This window comes from Alosa sapidissima, chromosome 13, assembly GCF_018492685.1.
Source record: "Alosa sapidissima isolate fAloSap1 chromosome 13, fAloSap1.pri, whole genome shotgun sequence".
Taxonomy (NCBI): domain Eukaryota; kingdom Metazoa; phylum Chordata; class Actinopteri; order Clupeiformes; family Clupeidae; genus Alosa; species Alosa sapidissima.
Window position 1 is genome coordinate 30,064,633 of NC_055969.1, and position 26,972 is coordinate 30,091,604.

General features: G+C 43.2%; 3 protein-coding genes across 6 annotated transcripts; all 3 read right to left on the bottom strand.

Moving 5' to 3' along the window:
- Positions 1-735: 735 nt before the first annotated feature.
- prkaa1 (protein kinase, AMP-activated, alpha 1 catalytic subunit) lies at positions 736-15,283 on the bottom strand. Of its 3 annotated transcripts, XR_006021359.1 has the most exons (11): positions 15,107-15,283; positions 12,481-12,622; positions 11,485-11,578; positions 10,607-10,751; positions 10,015-10,102; positions 9,388-9,612; positions 8,491-8,640; positions 7,773-8,145; positions 4,183-4,309; positions 1,419-4,040; positions 736-1,388 (listed from the first exon to the last, which is right to left on the bottom strand). XR_006021359.1 is itself a non-coding variant. In XM_042058520.1 (10 exons), exons 1-10 carry the CDS (start codon positions 15,201-15,203, stop codon positions 3,745-3,747), a joined length of 1,737 nt encoding a protein of 578 aa, XP_041914454.1. In that variant the 5' UTR covers positions 15,204-15,283; the 3' UTR covers positions 736-3,744. The 3 variants fall into 3 exon arrangements, 2 of the variants coding, with proteins under 2 accessions (XP_041914454.1, XP_041914455.1); XM_042058520.1 differs by having other exon boundaries at positions 736-4,040; XM_042058521.1 differs by having other exon boundaries at positions 736-4,040; positions 7,773-8,124; positions 15,107-15,282.
- An 878-nt stretch (positions 15,284-16,161) lies between these two features.
- kyat1 (kynurenine aminotransferase 1) lies at positions 16,162-23,552 on the bottom strand. 2 transcript variants are annotated; one of them, XM_042059472.1, is made up of 13 exons: positions 23,461-23,552; positions 23,002-23,060; positions 22,412-22,559; positions 22,093-22,242; positions 21,860-21,946; positions 21,553-21,678; positions 21,323-21,443; positions 21,115-21,191; positions 20,756-20,845; positions 20,140-20,326; positions 19,843-19,919; positions 16,857-16,943; positions 16,162-16,738 (listed from the first exon to the last, which is right to left on the bottom strand). In XM_042059472.1, the coding sequence occupies exons 2-13, from the start codon at positions 23,052-23,054 to the stop codon at positions 16,679-16,681; spliced, it is 1,263 nt and encodes a 420-aa protein (XP_041915406.1). In that variant the 5' UTR covers positions 23,055-23,060; positions 23,461-23,552; the 3' UTR covers positions 16,162-16,678. The 2 variants fall into 2 exon arrangements, with proteins under 2 accessions (XP_041915406.1, XP_041915405.1); XM_042059471.1 differs by having other exon boundaries at positions 23,136-23,547.
- Positions 23,553-24,432: 880 nt separating this feature from the next.
- surf6 (surfeit 6) lies at positions 24,433-26,970 on the bottom strand. The gene is made up of 5 exons (XM_042059473.1): positions 26,813-26,970; positions 26,393-26,499; positions 26,055-26,276; positions 25,450-25,535; positions 24,433-25,359 (listed from the first exon to the last, which is right to left on the bottom strand). The coding sequence occupies exons 2-5, from the start codon at positions 26,484-26,486 to the stop codon at positions 24,664-24,666; spliced, it is 1,098 nt and encodes a 365-aa protein (XP_041915407.1). The 5' UTR covers positions 26,487-26,499; positions 26,813-26,970; the 3' UTR covers positions 24,433-24,663.
- Positions 26,971-26,972: the final 2 nt, after the last annotated feature.

Genomic DNA, 26,972 nt, shown 5'->3' on the forward strand with positions numbered 1-26,972 from the left:
TGACATAAAAAGTATTTTTCATAATGTCACAATTCTCATGAAAGGGACACCACATGAGTCAGACCTCTATGTTACAGTACCAAGACACAGAAAAGGCAAAATCTAACATGCCATGGAACTGCAGTGGGCAAAGATTATAGGAAATGAGTTGTCGCGTTTGGTTGGCCCAGCCATTTGATTTCATCTGCTGTGTGTATGTGATTCTTTTAGGTAGACACTGGTAGGAACTGTGAAGGTGTAGGGACACTGTGACTTATGAAAACAACTGACAGCACATTTGCCTCTCAGACATTCTGCTGCACACTCGCAGTCTCCCATTTCCAAATGAATTGGGGACTTTGAGGCCGTACTAGGTAGGCCTGTGAGAAGTATATGGCGATAGGAGATTGTAGAAGTGCATCAGAAGTATAATGAGTGTTTCAATCCCTTAGGTATGGAACACCTCTATATTTTCTCTGCATGCAACAAAAGAAAAGTGTGCCACCTAGTGGCAGTGGATTGAACATATATCTGTGTCCAGGCCAGATGCTCAGTGAACTGTGAGGCATCCACCCGACTGCACAGGAAGTCCGGCACACTGCTAAAAGCTCAGTTATTGTTTTCTAGGTCTTGAGATGCAATGTTACAGTGTACTGAACACAAAAATCACAGGTTAGGTTGGGGGGGGGGGGGGGGTAATGATTTTTGTAAAACACAATATGAAACGGCTGTAAATATGGACCAAAAGACAGACAGTGCGAATTAGCAGTTTATTAGGCAGTTGTGTGTACAAATTTTTCTCATTTTCTTTTTTTTTTTTAATACACAATCAATAACTTTACAAAGGTCAAACCTCTGAACTGGGTCCCTTTCCCACACACCAAAAAAAAAAAGATTCTCAAAAGCAGTTAAGACATGTCAGCGATAGATGCTCGTTTCCATTCTCTCTCTTATAATCGGAAGTGCAAGCACTCTATCGCATATCCAGGCATGATAATGCAAAGAAGAAGAAAAAAAAAACATTTTTAAAGAAGTGTGTGCTCCTATAGGGTCCCAGACCATTCAAGGAAGCACTTAAAAAAAAAAAAAAGAAAAAACACACACTTCCTATTGGAATCATCCTTTACGACTATGATCTACTGTGTGCCTCTCAGGAACATTTTTATCTCACGTCATACCAACCCCGGGTTCCTGTGGTACCATAGGGACATATGACACCCACACACACAAAGAAACAGACTTCCTGAATCCAGAACACACAAGTAAATCGCATGATAAGGCATCTGACAAACTAACAGAGGCGGATTCAAGACTGTTACTGAGGACAGACATCCAAGAACATATCAGAGTGATGTGACAAACAAAATCGAGTTGGACCTGGGAACACAGTTCAAAAGGACTAGGTACACCTCTTCGGATTTTTTTTTTTTTTTTTCCACTTTTAAATAGACCACTGCCGTTTCAGCCGGCTCAATACGAGTGTGTCTGAATTCATGTCCAATTATTTCCTTTTCAACCCTTTAATTGCAAAAACGTAACCAAATCCTTTCATGTAGTCAAAATGGTTGCTACATGCAAATCCCACTTGCGTGTTGTTACCAGTAACAAAAATATATAACAGTGTCCGTAACTACAATTGTCATGCGCATCAAACTTTGTGTCAGGCAATTAACATCTCAGTCAACATCAGCAGAATTAAATTTCAATAAGGAAAATGTTAACTTTTGACTTTTTTTTTTTTAAGGCTAACCTTGTAGACATGAATTATCCCTACGATTATTCCATACTCACTCTAAGGTTAATTCTGACATCCCACTTTGCTCGCTGGAATAAGAACTTCGGTTTCAAGATCAAGTTCAAATCATGAGTCACCTGACAATACCTCTCTGGTCCATTTTCTAACCAGTGGTCTTTTTCAATTAAAACCTAAAGTTAAAAAAGGAAAAAACAAAACGTGTATCAAATAAAACGTCATCCAGCAATATATAATCATTTTAAAAAGCGAATCATTCAAAGTCCATAAATCCACATTATAATCTGCTATACTCATGTCGAGCACTGATAAATATAGATCCAAACACAATTGTTTATTCTGAATATATAGATATATATGTCTATAAAAATGTAAGGAACAGACCATTCAGAACTTCCGAGACAAGACACAACCTCTGCTTAGAAAAAAAAAAAATCCAAACAAAATCATAATAATCAAAATAATTTTCTTTTCCTGAACAGAGATACAGGGGCATTGCACATCCTCACAGAATGACTTGGGTACTGGTGCTACAGGCATTCCGATAGCCGTTAGCCCTAAAGCGCTGAGCTGGGCACTCAGAATGCTTGCTCGGGCCCCTGATAACTGGGACCTGATGCTCTAGAAAGCTACTAGGCCCTAAATGTCCTGCATGCTTAGGGAGCCCTGGGCCTCTAGAGTGCTGGATGTTCATATGACCTATGGGTCTTCCAGGAGGACTGTGGTCTTTGACAGGCCTCTGTGGCCATAAAGGGCTGGCCTCTGAGGCCTGGGTCTGCTTAGGGTTTGCTGGCTTCACGCTCAGGCGGCCTTCAGCGTGAAGCGGAGCAGCAGGTACGAAAACAAAACTGCTTCCCACCACACAACTAATCAAAAGATCATCAGTGTGACCAGACACACACACACACACACACACGTAATCTTGCAACTCCATCTGGATACAGTACAGTGAACTCAGTGTATCACTTCAGTCATTCATAAAACACTGGGGCAAGTTAACTTTGTGGTTGAGGGGGGGCAAATTTCTTTGTGAATACCAAAAACAATCTGTAAAATGATGAATATTTCAGTAAAGTGGCGTAGCGATGATTTCTCAGTTCTGCTGCCTTCTCCCTTTCTCTCACTCCACTTTAAGGGGCACTGAAATCTGCAGAACATGAAGCCATGTCATGCTACCTTGAGATAGCTGTGGGAGAGTCCCGAGATGCTTGCCTGAGGCACCATGTAATTCACTGATGTCCATGGATTTTGGAGTTAGGTAATGGGGTTCAAGCATACTTATAAACATAATTTTTGCCATAGAAGGCTATATACACACCTTTAAATGTCACTGTCCAGATGCCATCAGTTTTCCATCTTTCAAGGCCACACTGAGAAACTACATCCTCTGTGATTGAGGGGTGAACAGTGTGGCTAACAAGAGGGTGAACTAACTCTCGACTCCAATGTATTACCAACTATATGTTTGATAAATGTTCAAATATCATACATTAGATCATTATTGTGTAATAAATCACTGAAGCTCACCATTATTAATCATATCAGGACTCTGAGCTGCAGGCAAACATCACAGAACCCATACAGGACCCAAGCACATGAGGATTAGTGTTCTGTAGCAGTGCCCCACTAAATCCCTCCCCTTTCTGTCACCCAGTCAGAGCTCTGAAACATCCACCTCAGTGCATCCATGAACCAATCATATTCATCCATCTAAGTGGAATGATGTAGAGCAACGAGTCTGTTAACATGCTTATTGCTATAAAGACACAAAGAGTGAAACAGAGAGAGAAAAAGAGACAATCCAAAAAGATGGCATGACTGAAACAGAAGAAAGAGACAGAGAATGGGTATAGAGAAAAGAGAGAGAGAGAGAGAGAGAGAGAGAGAGAGAGAGAGAGAGAGAGAGAGAGAGAGAGAGAGAGAGAGAGAGAGAGAGAGAGAGAGGAGAGAGAGAGAGAGAGAGAGAGAGAGAGAGAGAGAGAGAGAGCAGAAGGCGGTGTGAGCACTGAGAGCTATCGCGCGAGCAGCTTGATGAGGTTGGCGCACATCTCGAAGAACTCGATGGTGTGGCTGCCGGGTCGCGGGTACGGCTCGCCTCCGGTCGAGTCCACGGAGGAGGTGAGCGAGGAGGCCAGCGAGCCGTCGCGGCCGTGGGCCTGGGCCACCGGCGGCGTGGAGGGGGCTGAGGCCTCGCCGTCCACCGCCTCGCCCTTCTCAGTCTTGTCATTCTTCAGGGCCATTCTGTAGTTCCCCACAGAGCCCGAGCGGTGAGGGGTTGCAGTCCCAGATTTGGCCTCCATCACGTCGTCTGTGACACACAGGGAGAAACATCATCAGATATGTGCGCACACACACAATAAACACACACTAAACAAACACAAACACACACACACACAATAAACACACATTAAACAAACACTAAACACACACACACACGAGCCATGGCCTACCATCTATGCTCCTGAAGTCCAGCAGATATGTTCTGCTGTCCACTTGGTAGAGCTGCAAGCTCATCTTGGTTTGCATGCCTGTAACAGGATTCTTCCTCCTCACGCGTAAATAATACGGATTCACTACCTGTAGATCAGACACCAGATTATTCACTGGTCCTACTCACATCAAATCATTACACAAAAACAACGAGAGACCATGATATATCACACATAAACCAGGTATTAGAAGAACATGAAGTGCCCGAAATGTGGCTTCTCTACAGTATACTTGTTACCTTGGATGTAGTACACAGTACGTTTTTTTATCATTTTTCTACAAGCAAAATAGCCTCACAATTACAAGCAACTCCGGTTCACTTGGCAGTCATGTTCAAATGTTGAATCTGGTAATAAGTTCCATTTGAACCTATACTGGCCATTCTATTCCATAATAGGTATTGTCTCCCATTTTAAGTATAAGTATATATACTCTTTTGATCCCGTGAGGGAAATTTGGTCTCTGCATTTATCCCAATCCGTGAATTAGTGAAACACACTCAGCACACAGTGAACACACAGTGAGGTGAAGCACACACTAACCCCGGCGCAGTGAGCTGCCTGCTACAACAGCGGCGCTCGGGGAGCAGTGAGGGGTTAGGTGCCTTGCTCAAGGGCACTTTAGCCGTGCCTACTGGTCAGGGTTAGAACCGGCAACCCTCCGGTTACAAGTCCGAAGCGCTAACCAGTAGGCCACGGCTGCCCCACCATTTTGGTTAAAGAGGCTGTGTAGAATTCTTTAGGATACGAGTTGTTTTGAACACACCATTATGCTGCAATAGTACCATACTCTTCCATTGATTTGCACTATATTTGAAACTGTGGGACAAAAACTACACACAGTCCCTTTTAAGGTAAGGTAAAAGTAATGGGAAGTAGTATCTTTATCCAAAGCAACAGGGGCTAACAACATTAATGGAACAAACTCAGACCGCCTACTCATGGTAGAAATCAATGTGTGGCATTCTCTAACCAAACCACTTCATGTTACGCAACTACGCATACAATATTTCGCAATTCACCAAGTTCACCAAGGATTCTTTTCAAAGCGATTCATAAGAGCTTAACCATGACACATGTGAAAGTTCATAAAAAATGTCCAGGGATATTCCAACTCATGGAATGTCTCTCGGCCAATCAGAAACAAATAAATAGTTCCATAGAACCCAATTGTTGTATAAAAGAGCTTAACCATGAAACATGTGAAAGAGTTCATAAAACAGTGGATGGTTGGAAATCTTGTGGAGGTCCTCAAGGTAGGTTCACACACCTGACATAACATGAGACCACACCTGTTGCATATCCTGACTAGTTTACCTAAAGGGGTACCCATTTGAATCCATAGAACCATCCACTGGCTGCACTGGTGCAAGCACAGCTGCTCACACACACAAACACATCCCAATTGAAATTTTAGTGTGTGTGTGTGTATATACATATATATAAGTGTGTGTGTTTGTGTGTACCGGTATATTTGTGAGTGAGTGTGGGTGTGTGTGTGTGTGTGTGTCATTTCTAGAACAGTCTTCATTGTCTGTGTTTGTCCCATTGTCCGTATTTGTCCTGTAAAAGACACTTGCCTATGCGTTGCTGAATACATATGAAAAGGTGGAGTTTTCAAAAAGAGGAAATGGACAGAAGTGGAATCAACCTCAAACATTTCCCTGCTGTTCTGCTCAAAACATTTCCCTGCTGTTCTTCTCAGACACTTTCCCTACTGTTCTTCTCAGACACTTTCCCTGCAGCAACAACATCATGAGTCATGGTTCCTCAGAGCTCTCATCATGACACCTTGAGGCCATGGCCTATGGGCTTAACCAGCTTTCCATCAACTGCTGCTGTTATAATAGGACTTAAGAAAGCACCACCCACGGTGTAACTACACATACATAGCCCACGTAAAGAGACGCGCGCGCACACACACACACACACACACACACACACACAAAGTCTAAGCTCCAGAAAGACTTCTCTAGCCAGACGATAATTCTCTCAAAATGAGAACTGCTAATGGAGCATCATGTAGACAAGCAAAACATCTTCAACGAGAGAGAAAGAGAGCGATAGATAGATAGATAGATAGATAGATAGATAGATAGAGAGAGAAACAAATACAGAAACAGATAAACCAGTGAGCCAAGTTGACTTTTGCCCTCCTGTTCAGAGGCCTATGCTGTAAAACTGAATTTGTTCTGATAGGCGCCTGTGTTTACAACGGCAGATAAGAGAGAAGAATGAAAACAACATTAAAGCGCCAGGAAGTGGAAACCACTCATTTCCTTTTTGTAAAAAACAAGAGCGGCCTGCCCCCTCCTCTTTCACAAGCCAGCTCAAGAAACATTAACTAGCACTTCTCAGGGCGGGCTGGGAAATAATTAACGGACACTTTAAAAGCGCCCGTTCCAAAGCAGTCATCCCGAGCGTTTAAGTGCCAGTTAGCGAGCGCCACCACGCCACGGTCTCCAAACAAACATGCTCGATCGGTCCCAGATAGTCTTCCAGATCCCGCCTATTTTGGGGATTTGCCTGAACCTCAGAGCTCTTTCATTAGCAGAGTGCACTAGTGACTCAGGCTCAGAGTGAAGGCTGGCACCACAGACAGAAACAAACGAGCAGGCGCACTGCTAGCCAGTAAACACCCTGCTAAATGGAGGGCTGTTGTTGGTTTTCACTATATCAGGACCAATGGCTATAAAATGGCAAAAAGAGAATGAATGGAGGGAGTTAGTAGCCCTCATACAGAAGCAAGTGTGGACAGTAAGTGTACAGTGGACCAAGGGACTGCTTATGACACAGGCTTTGTCTTACAGTGTGTGTGTGTGTGTGTGTGTGTGTGTGTGTGTGTGAGTGAGAGAGTGGTCCCATGTTAAAAATAGACTCTCCTGGGCGGTGACCATGCTGAGAAAGCAGCCATGCAGAAGAGAAGTCAAGACAGCGGGCCTGTTAATATTTACAGGGAAACAGAGACTGGAGATGCACATCTTATCTTCATGGGCACAGGCCTCTCTCTTTCTCTCTCTCCCTCCCTCTCTTTCTTGCTGTGCTTCTCAAAGGTGACTGAAGGTTAAAGGCAATCATCTGTAACTGCAGTGTCTCTGGGCAAATAATGGGATATGAAATCTTAAGAGGAGAAAGGTGAAAAGCACTCTTGGGAAAGTGTGTGTGTGTGTGTGTGTGTGTGTGTGTGTGTGTGTGTGTGTGTGTATTAGAGAGAGTGCAAACACTTCCAGCAGCACTTCATTAGCAGTGAATTTCCTTACTCACACTCTTGAGCTGAAAGGGTGATAATAGGTGTAGCAGTTTGGCACGGTTCTAAATTCCCAAATCAGCAACACTTTATGGACAAGTTTTCTGTTTTCTGACAAGTTTTTTCTGTCCAGCCTCTGACCTATCTAGCCATCCTGACCACCTCTAAATACAAACTCAAAGTAATGTGTTTAATTCATTCCCCATTTCATACCCTCACGCGCCTGCTACACAAAACGGAACTTCTACACACCTGTTTGGTGGCCAGGTGTGTAGGAGAAGACCAAAGGTCGACAAACGCTCACCTTCCACTCGTAGTCCAGCTGCTTCATGGCCCGGCAGACCTCGCTCATGATGTCGTTGGGCCGGCTCTGGCTGCGGATACCCAGGTGCCACTTGGCGCGCCGAACGCCCAGGTGCTTGGACTTCTGCGGGTTGAGCTCGTCCAGGGTGTGCCGGGGCCGCGCCGGCTGGGCATCGGCCACAAGGTAGGCCATGCGCTCGGGGTGTGGCTTGGTGAAGTGGTGGGCAGGCAGGTCGTCCAGGAAGGAGTCCGGAGGACTGGAGGCCAGGTAGAAGTCCTTGGCCTCGCTCATGATGCGCCGATTGTCGATGATCAGGTGGTAGGCCACTGCCAGGGGGTCCTGATGATTCCGACTGGCAGAAGGGACAGGGGTGCTGGCGTCATTTGAGTCCGTGACAAATATGTAACATCATCAATATGATACATCACAGCAGTTTGTACGGGCAGTTAGAACACGTTCAGAAATACATTGCCTAATGTTCCACCATCAGTTTAATTCAAATCCGAGATACATGTAGGATGTGTCTGTCTACTTATTAACTTTCTTGCAACATCACATTAGTCAAATTCTAAGAAAGGATGCATGAAACTTCCCTCTAGTTGCAAAATGCCTCTGGCCTGCAAAGTTACACAAGGTGCAAGCTGGGGGCAGCTACCCAAGGCATGTGTGTGTATTCCTGTATGCATGTGTGTGTGCGTGCTTGTGGGGGAGAACTCACCTATAGAGACATGTAAGCACCTCCTCCTCCGTGCACTCAAACTTGTCACACACCTCCTTGAGGGCCTCCTCGTCAATCATGGTGTTGCTATAAGACGCGTCCTCAGGGAACAGGTACTTGGGCAGGTCCTGCTTGAACCAGTCGTCCTCCCTGAGTGTTAGGGTGGCGACATAAAGCAAAAGATGTAAGAGAGCGGCATCTGGTTCTCTGGTATTAGGCTACATCCACACTAAGCCAGGTAAGTCTGAAAACGTAGGTTTTCCAAAAAAAAAATTTAGGATAATTATAATTCTCAATGGTGGGGAATGTTGATTTAGTGTGGACAGAAAGAATAAACGGATTAGGTATGGCCATGAAAGATGAAATTAAAGGATTTCAATAGGGTCTCAATAGGGTGTAATTAGTTAATTTTGCACCAAAACAGGACTGGGTTGGAAAGATAAAAGAAGATATTTTCAATCTCCCATGACACGTTCCATTCATTTCAGGTGGGCTACAGATATTTTTTCCCTGTTGAACTGAAGGATGGAGGGAAAAACAGTGTGTACCATCATGCCCATACCAGTCCACTGATCTTTACGGCTGAACTCACAAGAGGAAACTATTGCTGCTGTTCCTCAATATGTCTTAAAAGGTTCCCATTGAACCGTTTACAGGTCAGTGTCAGTTTACTTTACCCTGTAATTCTACTCTGACCACCAGGCTTTTGGCATAAATGGCTTCAACCTGGGAATCACATGGGTCAGTGACTTGGTATCAATGGGATCCAGCACGGGTCGAACCTGTGTCGTACACACAAGTTAGACACAGCTCGCTGATCTAAAAGGCCTATCAATATGGCTGGTGCGTGCCTTACAGCAAGACTGGTGTCTGTGCGCGTGTGTGTGTGTGACTGACCGGATCTCCTTGATGGTGGCCCTCTTCATGGGGTCCACCTGCAGCATGTGCTTGAGCAGGCTGATGACCTGCGGGTTGAGGTACTGCGGTGTGAAAAAGATGCCGTCGCAGATCTTCTTGAAGAGCGTGGGCACGTGGTCGTCGTCGAAGGGCAACGTACCACACAGCAGCGCGTACAGGATCACGCCGCTGCTCCATATGTCCACCTCGGGCCCTGCGTACAATCTGACAGGAGACGAGCACAGGAGAGGGGAAACAAACGCAGTGATCAGACGGAGGATCAATATTGACCACAGAGATCAATACTGGGGTCATTGTAATTAAAAGTGCAATTAAAAACCAATTGGTTTCCTAGGCCAGCTATAGTATCATTTATTAAATAAAAGAAATATATGGTTAAATTAGTTCCATCAAATGATCCATATTTGTAAGGAGAAAACCATCAGAGCTTAACGAACATTAGATAAACCATCTTCACACTGGGAGCATTTTGTGCACATCTTAACAGCCAACAAGATCAGTCAAGGGTGCCTGAGGATTTGGCACAGAACAAGCCCTACTGTTAAACCATCTGTGCAATTCCAAGAAACTGGCGTGTTTTTATTTTCTGAGGAAACAGAAAGATACCTTCCAGATATGACTTCAGGAGCAGCGTAGTTTGGAGACCCACAACTCGTTCTCAAGAACTCTCCATCGGACATCATATTTGATAATCCTGTGAAGACAGACATGAGAAACATAAATAGGGAGGGGCACACAAACAGAGAAATTCTATAGCTAAGAACATTAAAAGGCTGGTTCATTGACAATCTGCTTGTGTGCGTGCATACATGTACACACACACACACACACACATAATGCAGGCTGCATAGGGGTATTCCAACAGAGGCAAGTTAATTAGAGATCATCCAGAGCCTTCTCCCCCTGACAGATTTTTCCATACAGTATTGACCCCAATGGGATCAGTTGTGCCTCCCAGGCTGTCTGCATGACTTGACAGTGATGAGCTTGTGCGTTCGGTCTGCCTGGCCAATCATGTATGATCAATCAACTAGCAATAACCCACTTGGGCACAACCCTCCACTGTGTTCTCTACACGCAGTGACTGGTTTTGTATTACTAAAGCCTGTCTCAGTGGTGCAGTGCAGAATTCCTGACCATGCCATGCTGCATACTTGCTGACGGGCAAGAGTTCAAGGGCGGCAGCGGAAAAACTCACCGAAGTCGGCGATCTTGGCATTCATATGGGCGTCCAGCAGGACGTTCTCGGGCTTGAGGTCCCTGTGCACCACCATGTGCCTGTGGCAGTAGTCCACGGCGGAGATGATCTGCTGGAACAGCCGTCTGCTCTCCTTCTCGTCCAACTGGGGGAGGCCAAACAAGGACTCATGACTCTCTGGGTGAGCAGGAAGTGAGACACGCGTACACACACACACTCTCTCACACACACTCACACTCTCACACACACTCACACTCTCACACACTTACACACACATCTCCAGCCTCAGGGTTAGCACACCTGACTGGCATGAGGCACTTACTTTTCCTTTCCTTTCTATTTCCACTCATCAAAACCACTGTTAACATTACATACGATTACCTTTTCAAAAACAATTGCTAAAAGAATTATCCTTATTAATCAAGTACCAATGTACAGCTACAGCAACTCTGGATATGTTTGGAATGTTTGGAATGGAGGAGACTACTGGCTTGCCATGGCCTTCCAAGAGTTATACTGCTCACAGTGTGGTTTGGGGATTTTCCATTCGATTTTCGTTAAATGGTGTCAGAGTTGTCCAAAAGTACTTTTACAGTGACCCCAATCTCTTTTCAGTTAAGAGCTTCCAGACAACATCCAAGTGTAAACTGAGCCATGTTATATGGTTTGGAAAAGCCAGACTAGGTGGTTGCCATCACAGCAGAGTTTGAGAATGGCAATAAAGGGATTAGAACTAAAACATGCTGACAGCAACTTCAAGTAAGGTGCGGTTAACATGTCTGTAAGCAGTCAGTCCAGGAATGTAACTGAAAAAAAGGTGTTTTCTGTTTGCACACAAACATCTTTTGCATGGTACAGACATGTCATTTTTTAAATACCTTGCCATTTTTACAGATGTAGTCAAACAGCTCTCCTCCTGATACGTATTCCATCACCATAAAAATGTCCGTGGGTGTGCTAATGACTTGGTACCTGCAACCATACAATCACAGTAACTACGTGGCAGTCATACACAGACATCAACATGCTCTTTGCCTGAGAGGGCAAAAGCCTGAAAAACATTCTAAATTCTGACTCACTGAAGGCATTCATTTATACAAATGCCTTCAAAGTTATCCAAATGCAAAAAAAAAATCTATTCAAAATAGATGTAATGTACAATTTCATACTATTTTTAATTTTTACACTTATTCACACCACATAGAGGAAACTAACTGGATCTAATGTTCAGGGGCTGCTTGTAATGCTAGCCCAAGGAAGACCATTCAAACAGATCACATTGTGGTGAGAAATCTCCACTGGCCCCTCTATAGGGCAACTGGCAGTGGGCCTCTAGCAAGTAGCTCAGCCATGCTGGAAGACAACTCTGCCCTCTTACTAACAAGCACATCTCTCTCCCTCTCTCTCTTAACATCTATCTATTCATCTTTAGATTCTATTTCCCCATCTCTACGTCACCCTCATTCGCCACTGTGTCTCAAATCTCTCTCTCTCTCTATATATATATATATATATATATATATATATATATATATATATATATATATATATATGGGAATTTTAGAGAAGCCATGAGAAAAATGCTGGCCGGGTCACTGGGGGATCAAGCCCCCGGAAATCCTCATCAGATCCCGCGACAGACAGAGAGAGTCCACAGGAAGAGAGAGACACTGGGGCAGGAACCACACAAGCCAGATTAGCGTAAGGTAGCCCATTTCAGGATGTACCCATGAGGGGAGAATAAAAAGAGAGAGGGAGAGAGAAAAAGAGAGGGAGAGAAACGACAGCAATAGAGTGATCAAGAGAGAGAGATGAATGTGCCAGAGAGACTCTGCAGGAGCGGACAGCTCCGAGGTCTCCGATCTCTGACTTACAGTTTAATAATGTGAGGGTGGCGGAAGAGCTTGAGGTTCTGGATCTCTCGGCGGATCTTCCCCACCACATCCAGACTGCGAATCTTCTGCCGGTTCAGGATCTTCACGGCCACTTGGTGCTTGGTCAGCTCATGCTGACCCACTGCAGGAAGAGGAAGAAACATTCTTTTAAATCAGAAGCTGACAAGTATGGGGTTGGGGGGGGGGGGGGGGCGTGGGGACACATCATCTTAGTTGCTACAGTAACAGCTAAGCTAAATGACAGCTCCTCTGTACACAACACACAGGAGGTGCAGACAGTGGTTTTGTGTGCATCTTCAAAGCAAAACAACAATAACACACAGTAAGCGGATAAAAGGGCATGGGCAGGCACACCGCTCTTTTCCAGCAGGCACGGTCGAGTGACCATTTGATCTGGCTAGCAGCACCGTCTGGCTCCCTGGCATGATACAGCCAGACTGAATACCGTGTAAGGGGGTGCAGGTCTGGCCACTGCACTGATGGTGAAAAAGCAATACAGTCTCTCTCAGCAGTATGGAATTTATGCTCCTACAGCAATACTAATGATGTGGGTCACTGTGGTACAGCCTCTGCATGCACAGTGGACAGGTGTTTTGGCAGCCGGAACAAGGGACCATCCCTGGCTCTGCCAACTACATCACAGCCATCATTAATTTGAAAAGGATGGAGGAGTAGGGAGAGCGATAATGCACAACACTACTGCAGCTCAAACAAGCCTATCGTCTCTCCTACTACCAGCGGGAAAGGGGGAAAAAGGAGGAGCGGGAGAGAAACTCAGGCCTAAAGACAACACGATAGCTTGTATTGGCATATGATAGGACTACGCCACTGGCGATTTATTGACTATACAGCCAAGCATCTCTGATAGTAGAGTGACTGACCAAATTACCCACAGCCCATCCTCTGGTTCATTTGATGTTAAATAAACAGCTCAGAGCCCCACAGAAATATGATTGCCTTGACTCATGGAATCTTAAGGGCAGGGCAAGGGCAAGGCTAAGTCTGGAGTTTATCTTAAAACATTCCACTGATAAATAAGACTAGAATAGAGTTTATTTCTAGCTGTGACTTAAGTCACTAGGGTCCTAAAATGTAAATAAAAAGAGTGTCAGGAATAAGATCTCACTTAGGCAAACTAGTTTTAATAGGGGTCTTTTTTCATGGCCACTTTCAAGGACCACTGATTCTACTTAATCTCAACATCAACACATTAACTTTCACTAGTACATAAACACTGACTTCATCACCTCCGATCAACACAGACATCCTGTGCAGAGCTGGAGGGCCCATGAGACTTTTCATTTTTTTTATTCAAGGTTAGGATCAACTGAATAAAAGAACCAGGCTTGGCATTTCCCCCTGCCAACCTCTGGATCTTCCAACAAATTTGAATTATGCTGTAAGGGAGTTTTATAGACCAGAAATAGGTCATAAAAGTGGGCTTAAAAATACCACAACCACTTAGTAAGTAGTTTATCAAAGTGCACTTGTCACTATTAAAGTGATTGCACACTGTCCAACAAACATGAACGAACACAAATCTAAATAAACGATAGAAAACATAATTTGATGTCTAAAATCGATTAGTGACCAGAAGGGAACAGCTGACACTACTAGAGCCAAACATTATTTAATAAAAAAAAAAAAAACAGGGAACAACTAACGTTAAACGTAGAAGACTAGAGAAAGTACTGGTCGCCAGAATTAATTATTTACCAACGTGCTTTAAAAGCAACATGCCATGTTTCAAAATGGGACGATTAAATTATAGCAGCTCACCAGCTATTCGAAAATGGACAGTATGTCCAGAAATATTCGTGCAGGGTTAATACTCAGATTTTCTGCAGCTTCCAGCCATTCACCGATGGTCAAATTGAGGCGGAGAGGTTAAAGGTTTCTTCCATTCATGCAGCAGAGAAAGTGACGCACGCAGCGAGCAAAACACATCTGGCTGCCTCTGACTAATAGTTAACGTCGATGTTCTCCCCGCCAGAGCAATTTCGCTGACATAACCATCTGAATCGCCACATTTATAGAAAAATGAGAAATTTATTTTAGAAGAGGATGTCAAATTAGTAGTTCTTACTAAAACCATTTGACTGTCCAACCTTACTGGCCAGTGCACAGTGCTACAGCATTTATGACCAACGACTTAAGATATATCATATCAAGATATGACATGACATCAAAAGCAGCAGATATCAAAACTCGTGTTGGGATAGAATTGGTTTTAAGTATAGGTACATTATTCCATAACTTCATAGGACTATCTTTCTATTAAGTCCAACTAGCTAGCCAGTTTACAACCAATCACACCGACAGAAACATTAACGTTAGCCATCACTGCAATGAAACATGAAACTTATTTAGCAAGCAGTGTATATGTCCCACAGAAAGGCGAACACCTGTATCTTGGGAACAAATGACAGGCGGGTCACTTCGGATGTTGTTCTCTAACTGACGAGCCAACAAGTGCAAGCCCAGTCGGTAAAACTAATGCAGGCTAACTGGCCAGCTATGCTATAACGTTAGCTCGCACGCTATGCAGTTCAACTTGGCTATCGCAGACCAGTAACACGCATTGTCGAGAGGCATTTACACTTACCTTTTACTTTTCCAAATGTGCCCACCCCAAGCGTGTCCCCGAGGATGTAGTGTCCAATTTTAACCCTGCCTTCATGTTTCGGTTTTTCCGTCGCCATCTTCCCGCATAGGCCTCACCTGCACCAGCGGCAGGCAGACGGAGATGAACTGACGACTACTGCTAGCTACGACAGATATCAGACCTAGACGTGAAGTTAGAAACGGAGCGTATAGGCCTACTAGGGGTTCCGGACAATTTCAATACAAAAGTCCACTTTTGGATCAGTGGGGGAAATGTAGGCTTAATGTAATGATCATCATTTTGTCAACATTGATGCATAATCGCGGCGTTGTTGTTTACATTTTACACATCATAAATTCAACTTATTATCCTCATACAGCATGAATATCCTCACACAGCTGCTGGGGCAAACAAAATACATTGCAAACTCCGCATCCTCGATATATGGTTTATAACACTAGAACGGTATTATGCGTGAACATTATTTACATCCATTGCCAGCTGCGACTGTATTTGTTGTCAGGCTCATTCGACTCCATTGTCTTTTAGATAGACTTTTATTTTGACATACGCATCATTAATAGCCTAGAAATCTAGACGCACCCTAGCGGCCGCAAATGCAATTTGCTGCCAGGCTTCTTTGGAAAAACTACCGGAGGAAATATAATGTCCCTAGTATAGTATAGTATAGTATATATACTCTTTTGATCCCGTGAGGGAAATTTGGTCTCTGCATTTAACCCAATCCGTGAATTAGTGAAACACAGCACACAGTGAGGTGAAGCACACACTAATCCCGGCGCAGTGAGCTGCCTGCAACCACAGCGGCGCTCGGGGAGCAGTGAGGGGTTAGGTGCCTTGCTCAAGGGCACTTCAGCCGATCTGAAACTTAAATCAGATCGATTTATTTCTTGCAATTTCCCGATTATGCCTGTAACCTAAATTTACATTTGAGTAGGCCTTTTTTATGTCGTGTCAGTCATACCACCATACAAAACACATTGGCTTTTGGTTTCTTCTCACAGGTAGCGAGTTGCAAAAGAAAGAGCTGAATGTAACAAGTCGATTTTTATATCTTTCTGTACATACAAATCATACATGTATGAATTTTCATTTAAAACCCCCTGCAATTCAGGGGAGTGTGCATTCAACTGATTAAGGAGATACTCTGATCCACCAAATCAACCACCATATTTTTGTAACATTGCAGTCAAATGGAAATGCACAAAATCAAAACTAAAGTGTTTGCACACTAACAAACTATAGAATTTCACAGTTACCAGGATAGCAGGGAAATCTGAATACAACATATTTCTTCAGTCAGGAGGATGCCTGCTGTGAGGTTAAAGCTCCACAGAGAGAACTCTGTGGTGGGCTGTGTTTAGATATGACCTGCCTTGAACTATCATAAGGCAATCTGGCCAAAGCAGTCTGAGGAGGGAAAAAACCACAAAGATAACAAAGACATCAAGATAAGACTGGCGCAAAAACAAAATAAACCGAGTAAAATATTTGGCTACACCACAACTTCTAATTGGCTGCATTTTTCTCTCAAAGTTCCGTGGTTGAGAATCATTTCCTTTTGCTCCACTGCAGAAGAATATCCTCAGCTGATTTCAATGTTGAATCCTCCTACAGGAAACGTATCAGGAAAGAAACACCATGATGGACAGGGATAACATGACGTCTTATCTACAGCTCAACTGTAAAGCAGTCTCTTTAAAGAGTTCACAATGCATTAGCATGTTACCTTGACAAAGCAAAACCTGATGTAGTTCTGGAAATCTTGCTGATGTTCAGGACTGTAGAAGGCCGAGACAGGAATTGTAGCTAAACCCTGGTGAAAGATGTTTAAAGTTTGAAATCAAGGCAATTTGAGAGGGATTTAATTAAGGCACATAATACATAAAGAAAAATACAATAAACTCGAAAAAGGAATTGTCCACAGTAATCCGAAACCCGTGAACAAGTAAACTAAAATGAACAAAAGTCACCTCAAAAGCACAAAATCCTGTTCTGCAGTGAGCACCTTCTCAAAATCCTTAGCCTATGAAAACCCAGACGAACCTGTTAGTGAATCTGAATTCGCTTTGCAGGTTAGTCTGGCAAGGACACCATTGATGCCCATTTCCAATGTTCCAAAAAACCCAGGCACCAACCACAATCACTAATAGCATCGGCATGAATCGGTAAGGGCTTTATATGACAGACAGAGCAGTGCATTCAACACAACCAGCTGATGGCGACAGGATTAAACAGATATGGATCAGGTTGATGAGGATGTATATGCATATGCATTTGGATCAGGTTGATGAGGTGGCACAGTGGTGTCAATCTAACAGCTTGACACTGAATATCAATAAAACCAAGGAAATTGTAGTGGATTACAGAAGGCAGCAGCAGAACTACAGTTACACCCCACTAATGATCAGCGGGCAACCTGTAGTCACAAGTTTTAAATACCTTGGTGTCCACATTACTGAAGACCTAACATGGACTGTTAACACTCAATATGTTCTGAAGAAGTCCAGACAACGACTCTACTTCCTTCGTCAGCTAAGGAAATTCAAAGTTTCTACATCCATCATGAAGGCCTTCTACACTTCAGCGGTTGAGTGTTCTAACTGGTAGCATCATCACCTGGTATGGGAACTCCACAGTTAGAGATTGTAGTACTCTGCAGAGAGTAGTGCGCTCAGCTGAACGTACTATAAGAACTCAACTCCCTGCTCTACAAGATATCTATTCCAGAAGAGTACTCCTAAGAGCCCAAAAGATTCTGAAGGACTCTTCTCATCCTAACAATGGATTATTCCTACCGCTGAAATCAAGAAGACGCCTATGTAGTCACAAAGCCAGAACTGAGAGACTCAGGAGAAGTTTTTATCCCCAGGCCATCCGAACTCTGAACTCACACTATACTGACTTTGCACACATTCACTCCTCAGCACTCTCAAACATTTATTATTTATTTTCTTATTTCATCACATGTGGTGATTTTTTATAAAGCCTCCTGATAAGATATTCTGTAGTTGTGCTAAAAGATGTTCTATACATTGGGCTAATGTGTAACCTCTGTGTGGTGGAAAGAGCAGGGGTAAATATAGCACAAACTAGGGGCCCAGAGGTTTGCCTATAAGGAAGTGAATGCATAGAAGAGACTGGACATCCCTAGCAGTGTTCAGCTCAGGTCAAAGGTCCTTTGTAGAAATAGAATACATACCTAGGCACATATGTATTACCAAAAGAGGTAAGAAGGACATAGGAGCTCTATTCTATTCTGAGTTGGTCAAAACAAGTGATGCTACTGGAAAGAGGTATATAAGCTGTGTAAGACAGGATGTTAGTAGCTGGCTTCATGAACCTATGCTCTGTGTTGGATTAAAGCTACACCTTCTGCAGTATTCTATTGTTTTGTCACAATTCTTCTGAGTTTGAATCAGTTAATTATTATTTGACACCACACACACGTCAAAACACACACACACACACACACACATATCTGACTTTCTCCAACTTTTGCACATCTCCATAGAACTTTTTATTTATTATTTTGATTTCTCCTCCATCTACCCATGTCCTTGATTGCCTAGCCTTTCTGCCCCCCCCCCACCCCCATCCCCAACACACACACAAAAAACACACACACTTACACTTACATCATCACTGTCATCACCTCACATACATACAGCACACTGCTTGCTACAGTAAGCCTCCTCTACATACTTGCTGCACACTGCCCCCCCCTCCCTACATACACAGCACATTGTCTTCAGGATCTTCTCCAACACACATCCTCTACATACTTACAGCACACTGCCCCCACCTACCCACACACACACTACACACACACACACACAGTCACTGCTACACTCCCCTCCCGCCCACACACACGTCTTCATCACTCACATACATCATACATACAGTACTCTGCTTGAAATAGTAAGTCCCTGCACCATACTTGCAGTACACTGCCCCCCCCCCCTCTCCCCTACATGCACAGCACATTATCTCTCCCCACATACACAGCACACTATCCCATCTCTCCCCTGTCATCCCCCCAACACACACACCAAGACCCCTGGCAGTTGGGTTAGCCCCTTGAGCCGTGGATCTGCCCAAGGTTTCTTCCTTGGTAAGGGAATTTTCCTTGCCCCTGTTGCTCTTGGGTGCTCCTTGTTGGTGCCCCCCCCCCCCCCCCCAATTCCAATCCTCCCCCACCTTTCTTATGCAGCCCTTGCCACTTAATCTACTAAACCCCTCTTCTACTGCACTTTTCACCCCCCCCACCCCCCCACTTTGCACAAATAGGCTGACACCAGACATAATTTCACTGCATTTCTTACTTCCAGTAACTATATGCATGTGACAATAAACTTCCTTGTATCCTTGTATATGGATGTACATTTTCTTTGGAACTGAGTAAACAACTGCATTTAAAACCTTCGTTTACAATAGATAGATAGATAGATTTGATTGCTGCACTTCTAAAAACGATTTGGTAAGAGTTTAACCCTAGTTACGTCCCTGGAAGTCGTAAGTCAATTAAGGCTTTCCAGACCCACTCAAATGAGATATGCAGTCTGGTGTCAACGAGGCTACAAAATCCTCTAAGCAAACATTCATTCACAAGAGCAATGTTCTGCTCCTTAATCCTCACCAGAGTATGAGTCAACTCAATTCCAAGAGATGTTAAATATTAAGCATGCTTCCAAAGTTAATATAAAAATGTTTACCTTCTCTTTAATAAGCCACTTTACAAATCGGTAGTCATAAAGCTCCCCCTCTGTGCTGGGGTCATTCAGGTCAACCTCTGTGAATAACATGCAGATTGTAAGAGATGTTATCCATATATACCCATCAATTTATTCTACTTATCAAATTATGCAAAGGTATCTGCTTAAAGAGAATACTGATAAAGCAGTAGACAATAACAAATCATGTATTAATGGTATGTAAATTAATTTGTGTTTATTTTTAACCCCTCCTCTGGTTTGTGCAAGCAGTTTCCAACATAGAATATGAAGACTCACTGAGAGTGGAGACGTCTGTGATCATGAAGTATCCTCCCTGGGGCAGAATTGGTTGCAGTCCCACGCTCTGCAAACACTGTGCTAGCCTCAGGCGCTTATGGTGGAGCAAAGCGGGAAGCTGGAGAAAGTAACTCTCCTCTTTGCCAAAACAGTCATACTCCCTCTCAAAGCCCACTGCCACTGCCTCCTACAGAGAAACACATTTTTACTGTGGAGTAGCAGACACTTGTAGGGTAGGACACATGTCAATTGTACTGCATGTCTAGGATAGTTGCATACATAGTTGAAAACACTCAAACTACAGTGTTTAATTTCCTTAAATGATTTTAAAGGGGTTGTTAAAGCCATAGAACATGAGTCAATCCAGTGCAAATGTTTTAATTAATGGTACTTTTATTTAATCTGGAATGCACTTGAGTTGTCTTGCCTCTTTTGTGTTTGTTTTGTGATTGTGATGTGTAACTATTTGTTCTGCTATCTTGGCCAGGTCTCTCTTGAAAAAGAGATTTTATATCTCAATGAGACTAACCTGGTTAAATAAAGGTTATAATAATAATAATAATAATACAAGCTGAGCTGAGATTAAACTAGTCTGAGAGGAGCAAAATTCCCTTACCTGTGCAGCTGTTGCACAGTGATAAACAGAATTTTGATGGACAGTCTTCAGATGTTTTATGATTTGCCCTGATCCCATAGCCCAACCCACCTGAAGGAGGAGAAAAATATAAACCAATAAAAAAAAAAAAAACTGACTATATTACCAGGCCAATGAGCTGTAACGGGCAACACTAAAATTGGTGACATTAAATTATAAGACATTTTTTTAATATGTAAATTTGAATCAAAGTAAATATACAATATATAATAATATATATATATATATATATATATATATATATATATATATATATATATATATATATATATATACTGTATAGTCCTACAGAACTGTATTATATATATGGTTTAGTTTACCTTCCATCCAGTGGCACTGAAGGTCTTTCCTCCACTGCCTATGGTGACAGTTCGTTCCCACATTCCAGGAAGACTGGCTAAAATACACAAACAGCATAGGTCATAAGTGTCCTCTGGCTTTGAGATGGAGAAGCAACACACATTGTTCATTTTCCCTTCTGATTATCAATCAATCAAACAGTTTTGAGTGATTAGTGAATTATCTTACCTATCTTTACATGCTTGTTTCCATCATAGGTTAGCCATTCATAAACCTCATCACTGATGCAGATCACATCATGCTTCACACAGAGGTCTGCAATAACCTGCAGCTCTTCTCTCTTATACACCTGAGAGGGAGAGAGAAGTGACAGGCAGAAAGGGTTGTTCAATGCAATGCCATGGAAATAAACTGTTTAAAATACAACTCAACAGTAGGGTTTACTGAAAGCTTCAAACCTTTCCTAGTGGATTGTTAGGTGTATTGATCATGATGGCTTTGGTGCGGGGGTTGAATTTACTAGCAAGCTCCTCTGGGGATAAGACCCAATCAGCACTGGACAGTGCCTGGCCGCTATCTGCTCTCTAAAACACACACACACACACACACACACACACACACGCTCAGTCACAGGGATTAATTACACAAAAGAACTGTTTCCACAGACCCCGGACTCACTGTCATTTCCAAATCCTAAAATCCGTCAATGGATCACATTAATGGTACCATTCACTCAAGCAGTTTCACCAGAACAACAGGACTTACAGGTCTCAGAGGCACATACACGGCTCTCCCTCCTGCCATTTTCACCATTGGCTGATAGCAGTCAAAAAATGGCTCAATGATAATAACCTAAGAGAAGGCAGACAGATGCACTTAATCACAGTGACAGGCAGAATATGCACCAGGTACAATATTATGGTGCATTTGAAATTCAGATTTCAGCATCATAATTTCAAAGTCAAGGCTTTTTTTTAGCTCTGTGCAACCAGGCCTACCTCATCCCCTTCATCAACCAAAGCCTGAAAAGTGCAAAAGAGAGCCTGATAGGCTCCCACTGTCACCAAAATATCTTCAAGAGGGTCCACTGGTCTGTCCATAACTCTTCCAAAGAATTTGGCAAGGTTTTTCACCAGTGGTGGATGGCCCTGACAGGCAAGAGATACTAGCTCAATTATGCGTATCAAATCAACCATACTGAATGCTCTTGGTTGTTATACAAATAATAACAATTACACATCTCGATCCAGTTTTGTTCCTAACTGCAGGGTGACTGACAATGAAAGGGTATAAGGGATATAAGGATGATTGTCTTACAAAGGCTCGCGTGTACTGATGCATGGGACAGCTCCCGCTCACGGCTTTACAGAAAGCCTCCTGAATGAAAGTAGGAGGGGAGAAATCTGGAAATCCTTGGCCCAGGTTCACGGCTTTATAATCAGCCGCAAGCTGAGTGAACTCAACCCTGCCATAGAACAGACAAATGCAAAGTATACAGACTGTGGGTCTCAAAACATAACAAAACAAAGACAAGGAGAGACAGAACAGGACATTGCTCAGTGGTCCAAACTTCTCTTTTTACATATGAGTCATGAGTCTTCTGGACAACTATCAAGTCAGCAGTCTTTCCCATGATTGTGGCTGTGTTACTGAACCAGATATTCAAGGCTCTTTATTCTAATATTTTGAGAAGCTGTAGCCTATGCCGTAGCATATGGTCAGGGCAACAATCAATGTCTAAACAATTCCTTAACAATGTGCAGGTAACATGACAAACTTGCAAGCATTTGCAAGCAACTAGCCTAGAATAAATCTGTGAACACACGATCAGTTGCAACATGTGACACCAAGTGGCCATGCAGATTAGACACATTGGCATTATGGACAGTAGGTCGGTCATTCCTTACCATATATTTTTGTCGATTCCATCAAGTCTGCGTGCGTGCAGTCTGCGAGACATTAATGCCTAATAACAAACACAGATATTTAGTATTTTGATCTGTTGCTATCTTATAACATATAATTTAAACTTTATTGTTACCTTTTTATTCACCGAACACGAGAATGACAAAATTATGTTGCAATAGTTAATCAGATCTCCCGAGGTGCTTCTTAACATAACAGTTTCAACGGAGGATTATTTTGCAGCTTATGCCTTTAAAGAAGTGGTATGAAACTGCACTGTATAATTTCCACTCCGCTTTATAGGCTACTTCTGATCGGCAGTATCACTTTCGAATAAATGCTCGCAGTTAGCACGCCCCCGTTTCTTTCTTTGCCCCGTTACCGATTATTTAACTTGAGTTATTCAGTGCATGCATCACAGCACGTTGGGCTTGGGTGCGAATACACATTTACACACATACAATAATGTTAGGTCTAGCTTTTCTGTGTCGTCTGTTCTGTTGTCTTTGTGCATGAACTTTATCAGCTGACTGATTGAGTCACACTCCCTCCGAAGGTTGATCTCGGATATTCGTACTTCCGGCGTAGGCGGAGCTAGCAGTAGGGTACAGCTCATAGACTGTATAAAGTGGTACAGCTAGTGAACTTCTAGACAAACCTAGCGTTCATGGGCTTCGGAAAAACCTTTCTCCGAGTGAAAACATCATTCCGCGTCATTCACGTCACTTAATGTGTGAGTCAGAGGTCGGAAACTGGGGCTAGATTTTGCTAACAGAGTTGCCCAGTTAGGGGCCCGTCATAACTTTTGTCGTCACGTTGTAGTTCGTTTGTAGTCCATGTGGCCTTTCATGTCCAACAGTTTTAATGTGAACTTGGGAATTTGCCCTTTTTATCACTTGAAAAGCTGCATATCTTTCTTTCACGAGCATCTTACACTATATTTTAAGCAAATACAGTTGTTTGTTTAGGATTAGTGAGTATGTTTTAACCTTTGTTTTGGCATCCGTGTTTGTCACACATTCGATGGCAAAGCACTTGAACACTTGCTGTCGGAAAAACAAAGTAGCCATGGGGGCGGTTCTTGTCATTCCCAGGTGCTCTGAATGCACCCATACTGTTTGGTTGTTCTACATAATTGGTTGTTCTGCATAATAGTTTACCTCTCTCCTTGCTAGGGATGGTTCTCAATAGCCTATCCCCAGGCCCATACTACAATTGGTGGGTGTTGCTCACACCTCCATTGCTTCCTGGCCTCAGATGTCTGATGTGATGCCAGAGCATGGACCTTTTCTTTATTGATAAAAATCACCATTTGGGAGATTATGCTTTACCATGAATTGTTCTCAGACAAGGTATACAATAATTTCTTACGCCAGAATTACACAGCATTGAATAATCTAAAAATGCTAACTATACAAAACACAAAGAGAACATTTGCATGGAATAAATGCTTTATAAAACAATATTACAACAGTCTCTTTTTGCTTTGTTGGTTGGAAAACAAAGTACGCCAAATTACTGGTTAAGTGGGCTGAAATAGTCTTCATACCAGTAATTTTCTCAACTAGTGGGACACCCACTCAACCAGACGATCTCCGTTTTCACCAGTATACGAGTTTCATTCTCTTCTGACCAGAACGCTGTATTCTCCCCAAACTATCCCTCTAGTCCAGTCTAGCCTTCTTCAGATCCTCTGGTAGCACACGACCCTTCTTCCTGGCTTTCTGTTTGCGCTTCTCGACCTTCCCCTGCTTGCGTTTCTGGAGGTTCCTGCGCCTCTTGTCCTGTCGGTTCTGCATCTTCTCCAGCACTTGCTGGCTCCTCTCTGTCCACTTCCTCTTGACCTGAGCCTTCCTCTGCTCCTTCTTCTTCAGTGAGGCCCTCAGCATGTCTTCGTTGTCCTTGATCTTCAGACCCTCTGCCTTGTACAGCATGTTGGTCCACTTCATCTTCTCCTCCTCCTTCTCGGCCTTGGCTGGGTCCTTCTCCCTCAGATCCTCCAGCTTGGCCTTCCTGGCCTGCACGCGGGTCAGCAGCTGCTTGTAGTTTTTCCCCGTCAGAGGCGTGAGGCCACCTTTTATCTGCTTCCGCTTCTCTTTCTTCTGAGTGACCTTGTCCACATACTCCTCACCCACCTCCACCTTGCTGAACACCACCGAGGTTGTGTCCCTCTGAGCTGCCTTGTCTGTCGGGGTGGGTTGGGCCTCTGGTGTGTCCTCCTGTTCAGCCTCAGCGGCGACTTTCTCTGCCAGCTTTTTTGCGCGGAACTCTTTCTTTTTCCTCTTCTTTCGCTCCCTCTCCTGTTTCCGCCTCTCCCGTCTCTTCTTCACCTCCTCTGAGGAGGGATCTACAATGGGGCCCTGCAGAGGAGAGAAAATGGTGATTTTGATTGCGACAATGCATGAAGAGAAATGCATGAATTGGTGACCAAAAGTTAGTTTTATGCTGACCAGTCCACGAGACTCCTCAATCTTCTGGTGGAGTCTCTGACGTAATAGGTCTCGTGCAGAGAACTCTGACCCTTGAGTTTTACCTTCTGTGAATAAAAAAAATTAAAATAAAGAAATACTTATCGCAATCTATGCAGAGTTAACATTAAGCTTCATGGGTGTACAAAGATGTCTAGACTTTGTGCATGCATTGTCCCCAGCCAAAAAAAAAAAAACACATTCTCACAAAGATCCAATGTTAAAGGTGCCCTAAGCGATGCTGGGTAACGTTACTTCTGTTGACTTCCAAACAAAACAGAGAGCTAGCTCGCTACTTCCTCCCCCTCCCTCCTGTGCTGCTCCCGTGCAATTGAAACTTTCCTAAACGCGCATCTCTTCTGTGATTTGCTGGAACAGTTTGTTATGTTTTTATGGGCTCGGTTTGACCAGGTTGTTTTTGTTGCCGTTTTTGGAGCCTGGGCTGTCCACAGAGATTGCGTTTTTTTACAGTGTATTTAGGACACAGACAGCTAGCGATTGGTTAGGTGATGTTTGCAGTAAGTTACATAAAATGTTTTAACAAATGGCATCGCTTAGAGCACCTTTAAGTAAGCGGATTTATTTACCCTCTGATGTCTTGCTAGGGTTTGTTGTTGTGCATTTCTGAACTTTGAGCTTTGGAGCCTCTTGGTCAACAGTGTTGATCCTTTTCTGGACTATGCTGGTGTCGGGGGTCTGCCTGGTCTTGATGACAGGCTGTTTGTTCTTTTGACTCCCTTGAGTCTGTTTCTGTTTGTTCTTCTTCTTTTTAGAGGGGCCATCTTCACTACTGGTCCCTTTGTATGGAACTAACAGGATGGAGGGGAAAAACTTTAAAGCAATAGCCAAGACAACCAAGAGTGATTATCTATTCTTAACAACATGGTTACAGCAACATTTGCTATAACGCCAGACTAACACTAACCATAAGCTCGTTTTCTGGGTTCAGGCTGTTGAGATGATATCACTTTACTGGCAAATTTCTCCAAATAATCATACTTTGCAGCCAGGCTGGTCATCTTGGGGCAAAACCTTAAATAACAACGCAAAAGAAAATGGGAGCAATATTTATGTCAGATATCGTACATTTGGCAGGCTAAAGCACGCTTGAAAATAACCATCATCAATTCTGCCACTTATAGGACATCTATACAATTGATACAGGACAAATTTGTTACAGGACAATTAACGTTTATCTCTACGTTACGTTGTATAGATTGTGTTACAAGGATCAACATCTACAATGCGATAACCATAGCTGCTAGAACAAACTGTGTTAATGTCAACTGACTTCACTCCTGTCCTGGCTCCTTATAAAAACAATATTAAACGAGAGAAGACTTACCCGAGATGTAAAAAGGACTGTCGACGTATCTTTTTTAGTACAATTACTTATAATTGTACACGAAATCACAGCTATAGTAAAAACACAACTGCACATGCACGTGTAAGGTTAGCGAGCATGCGCAATGTGATCAATAGTGAAAATGACACCGGATATGGTT

Bases quoted from the DNA above. Each gene is read 5' to 3' on its own strand.
- prkaa1 (XM_042058520.1), bottom strand. From the start codon at position 15,203: ATGGCGACGGAAAAACCGAAACATGAAGGCAGGGTTAAAATTGGACAC. The intron at 12,623-15,106 runs GTAAGTGTAAAT...CTCTTCCTGCAG, and splicing joins CACATTTGGAAAAGTAAAAG to TGGGTCAGCATGAGCTGACC. The intron at 4,310-7,772 runs GTGAGCGTTTGT...TCTGATCTACAG, and splicing joins AGCTGGACTACGAGTGGAAG to GTAGTGAATCCGTATTATTT.
- kyat1 (XM_042059471.1), bottom strand. From the start codon at position 23,213: ATGTTAAGAAGCACCTCGGGAGATCTGATTAACTATTGCAACATAATT. The intron at 19,920-20,139 runs GTGAGTCTTCAT...TGTTATTCACAG, and splicing joins CACAGACGTCTCCACTCTCA to AGGTTGACCTGAATGACCCC. The intron at 16,944-19,842 runs GTAAACATTTTT...ATCTTTCACCAG, and splicing joins AGTGGCTTATTAAAGAGAAG to GGTTTAGCTACAATTCCTGT.
- surf6 (XM_042059473.1), bottom strand. From the start codon at position 26,486: ATGACCAGCCTGGCTGCAAAGTATGATTATTTGGAGAAATTTGCCAGT. The intron at 25,536-26,054 runs GTAAATAAATCC...TTTTATTCACAG, and splicing joins CCCTAGCAAGACATCAGAGG to AAGGTAAAACTCAAGGGTCA. The intron at 25,360-25,449 runs GTCAGCATAAAA...TCTCCTCTGCAG, and splicing joins TTGAGGAGTCTCGTGGACTG to GGCCCCATTGTAGATCCCTC.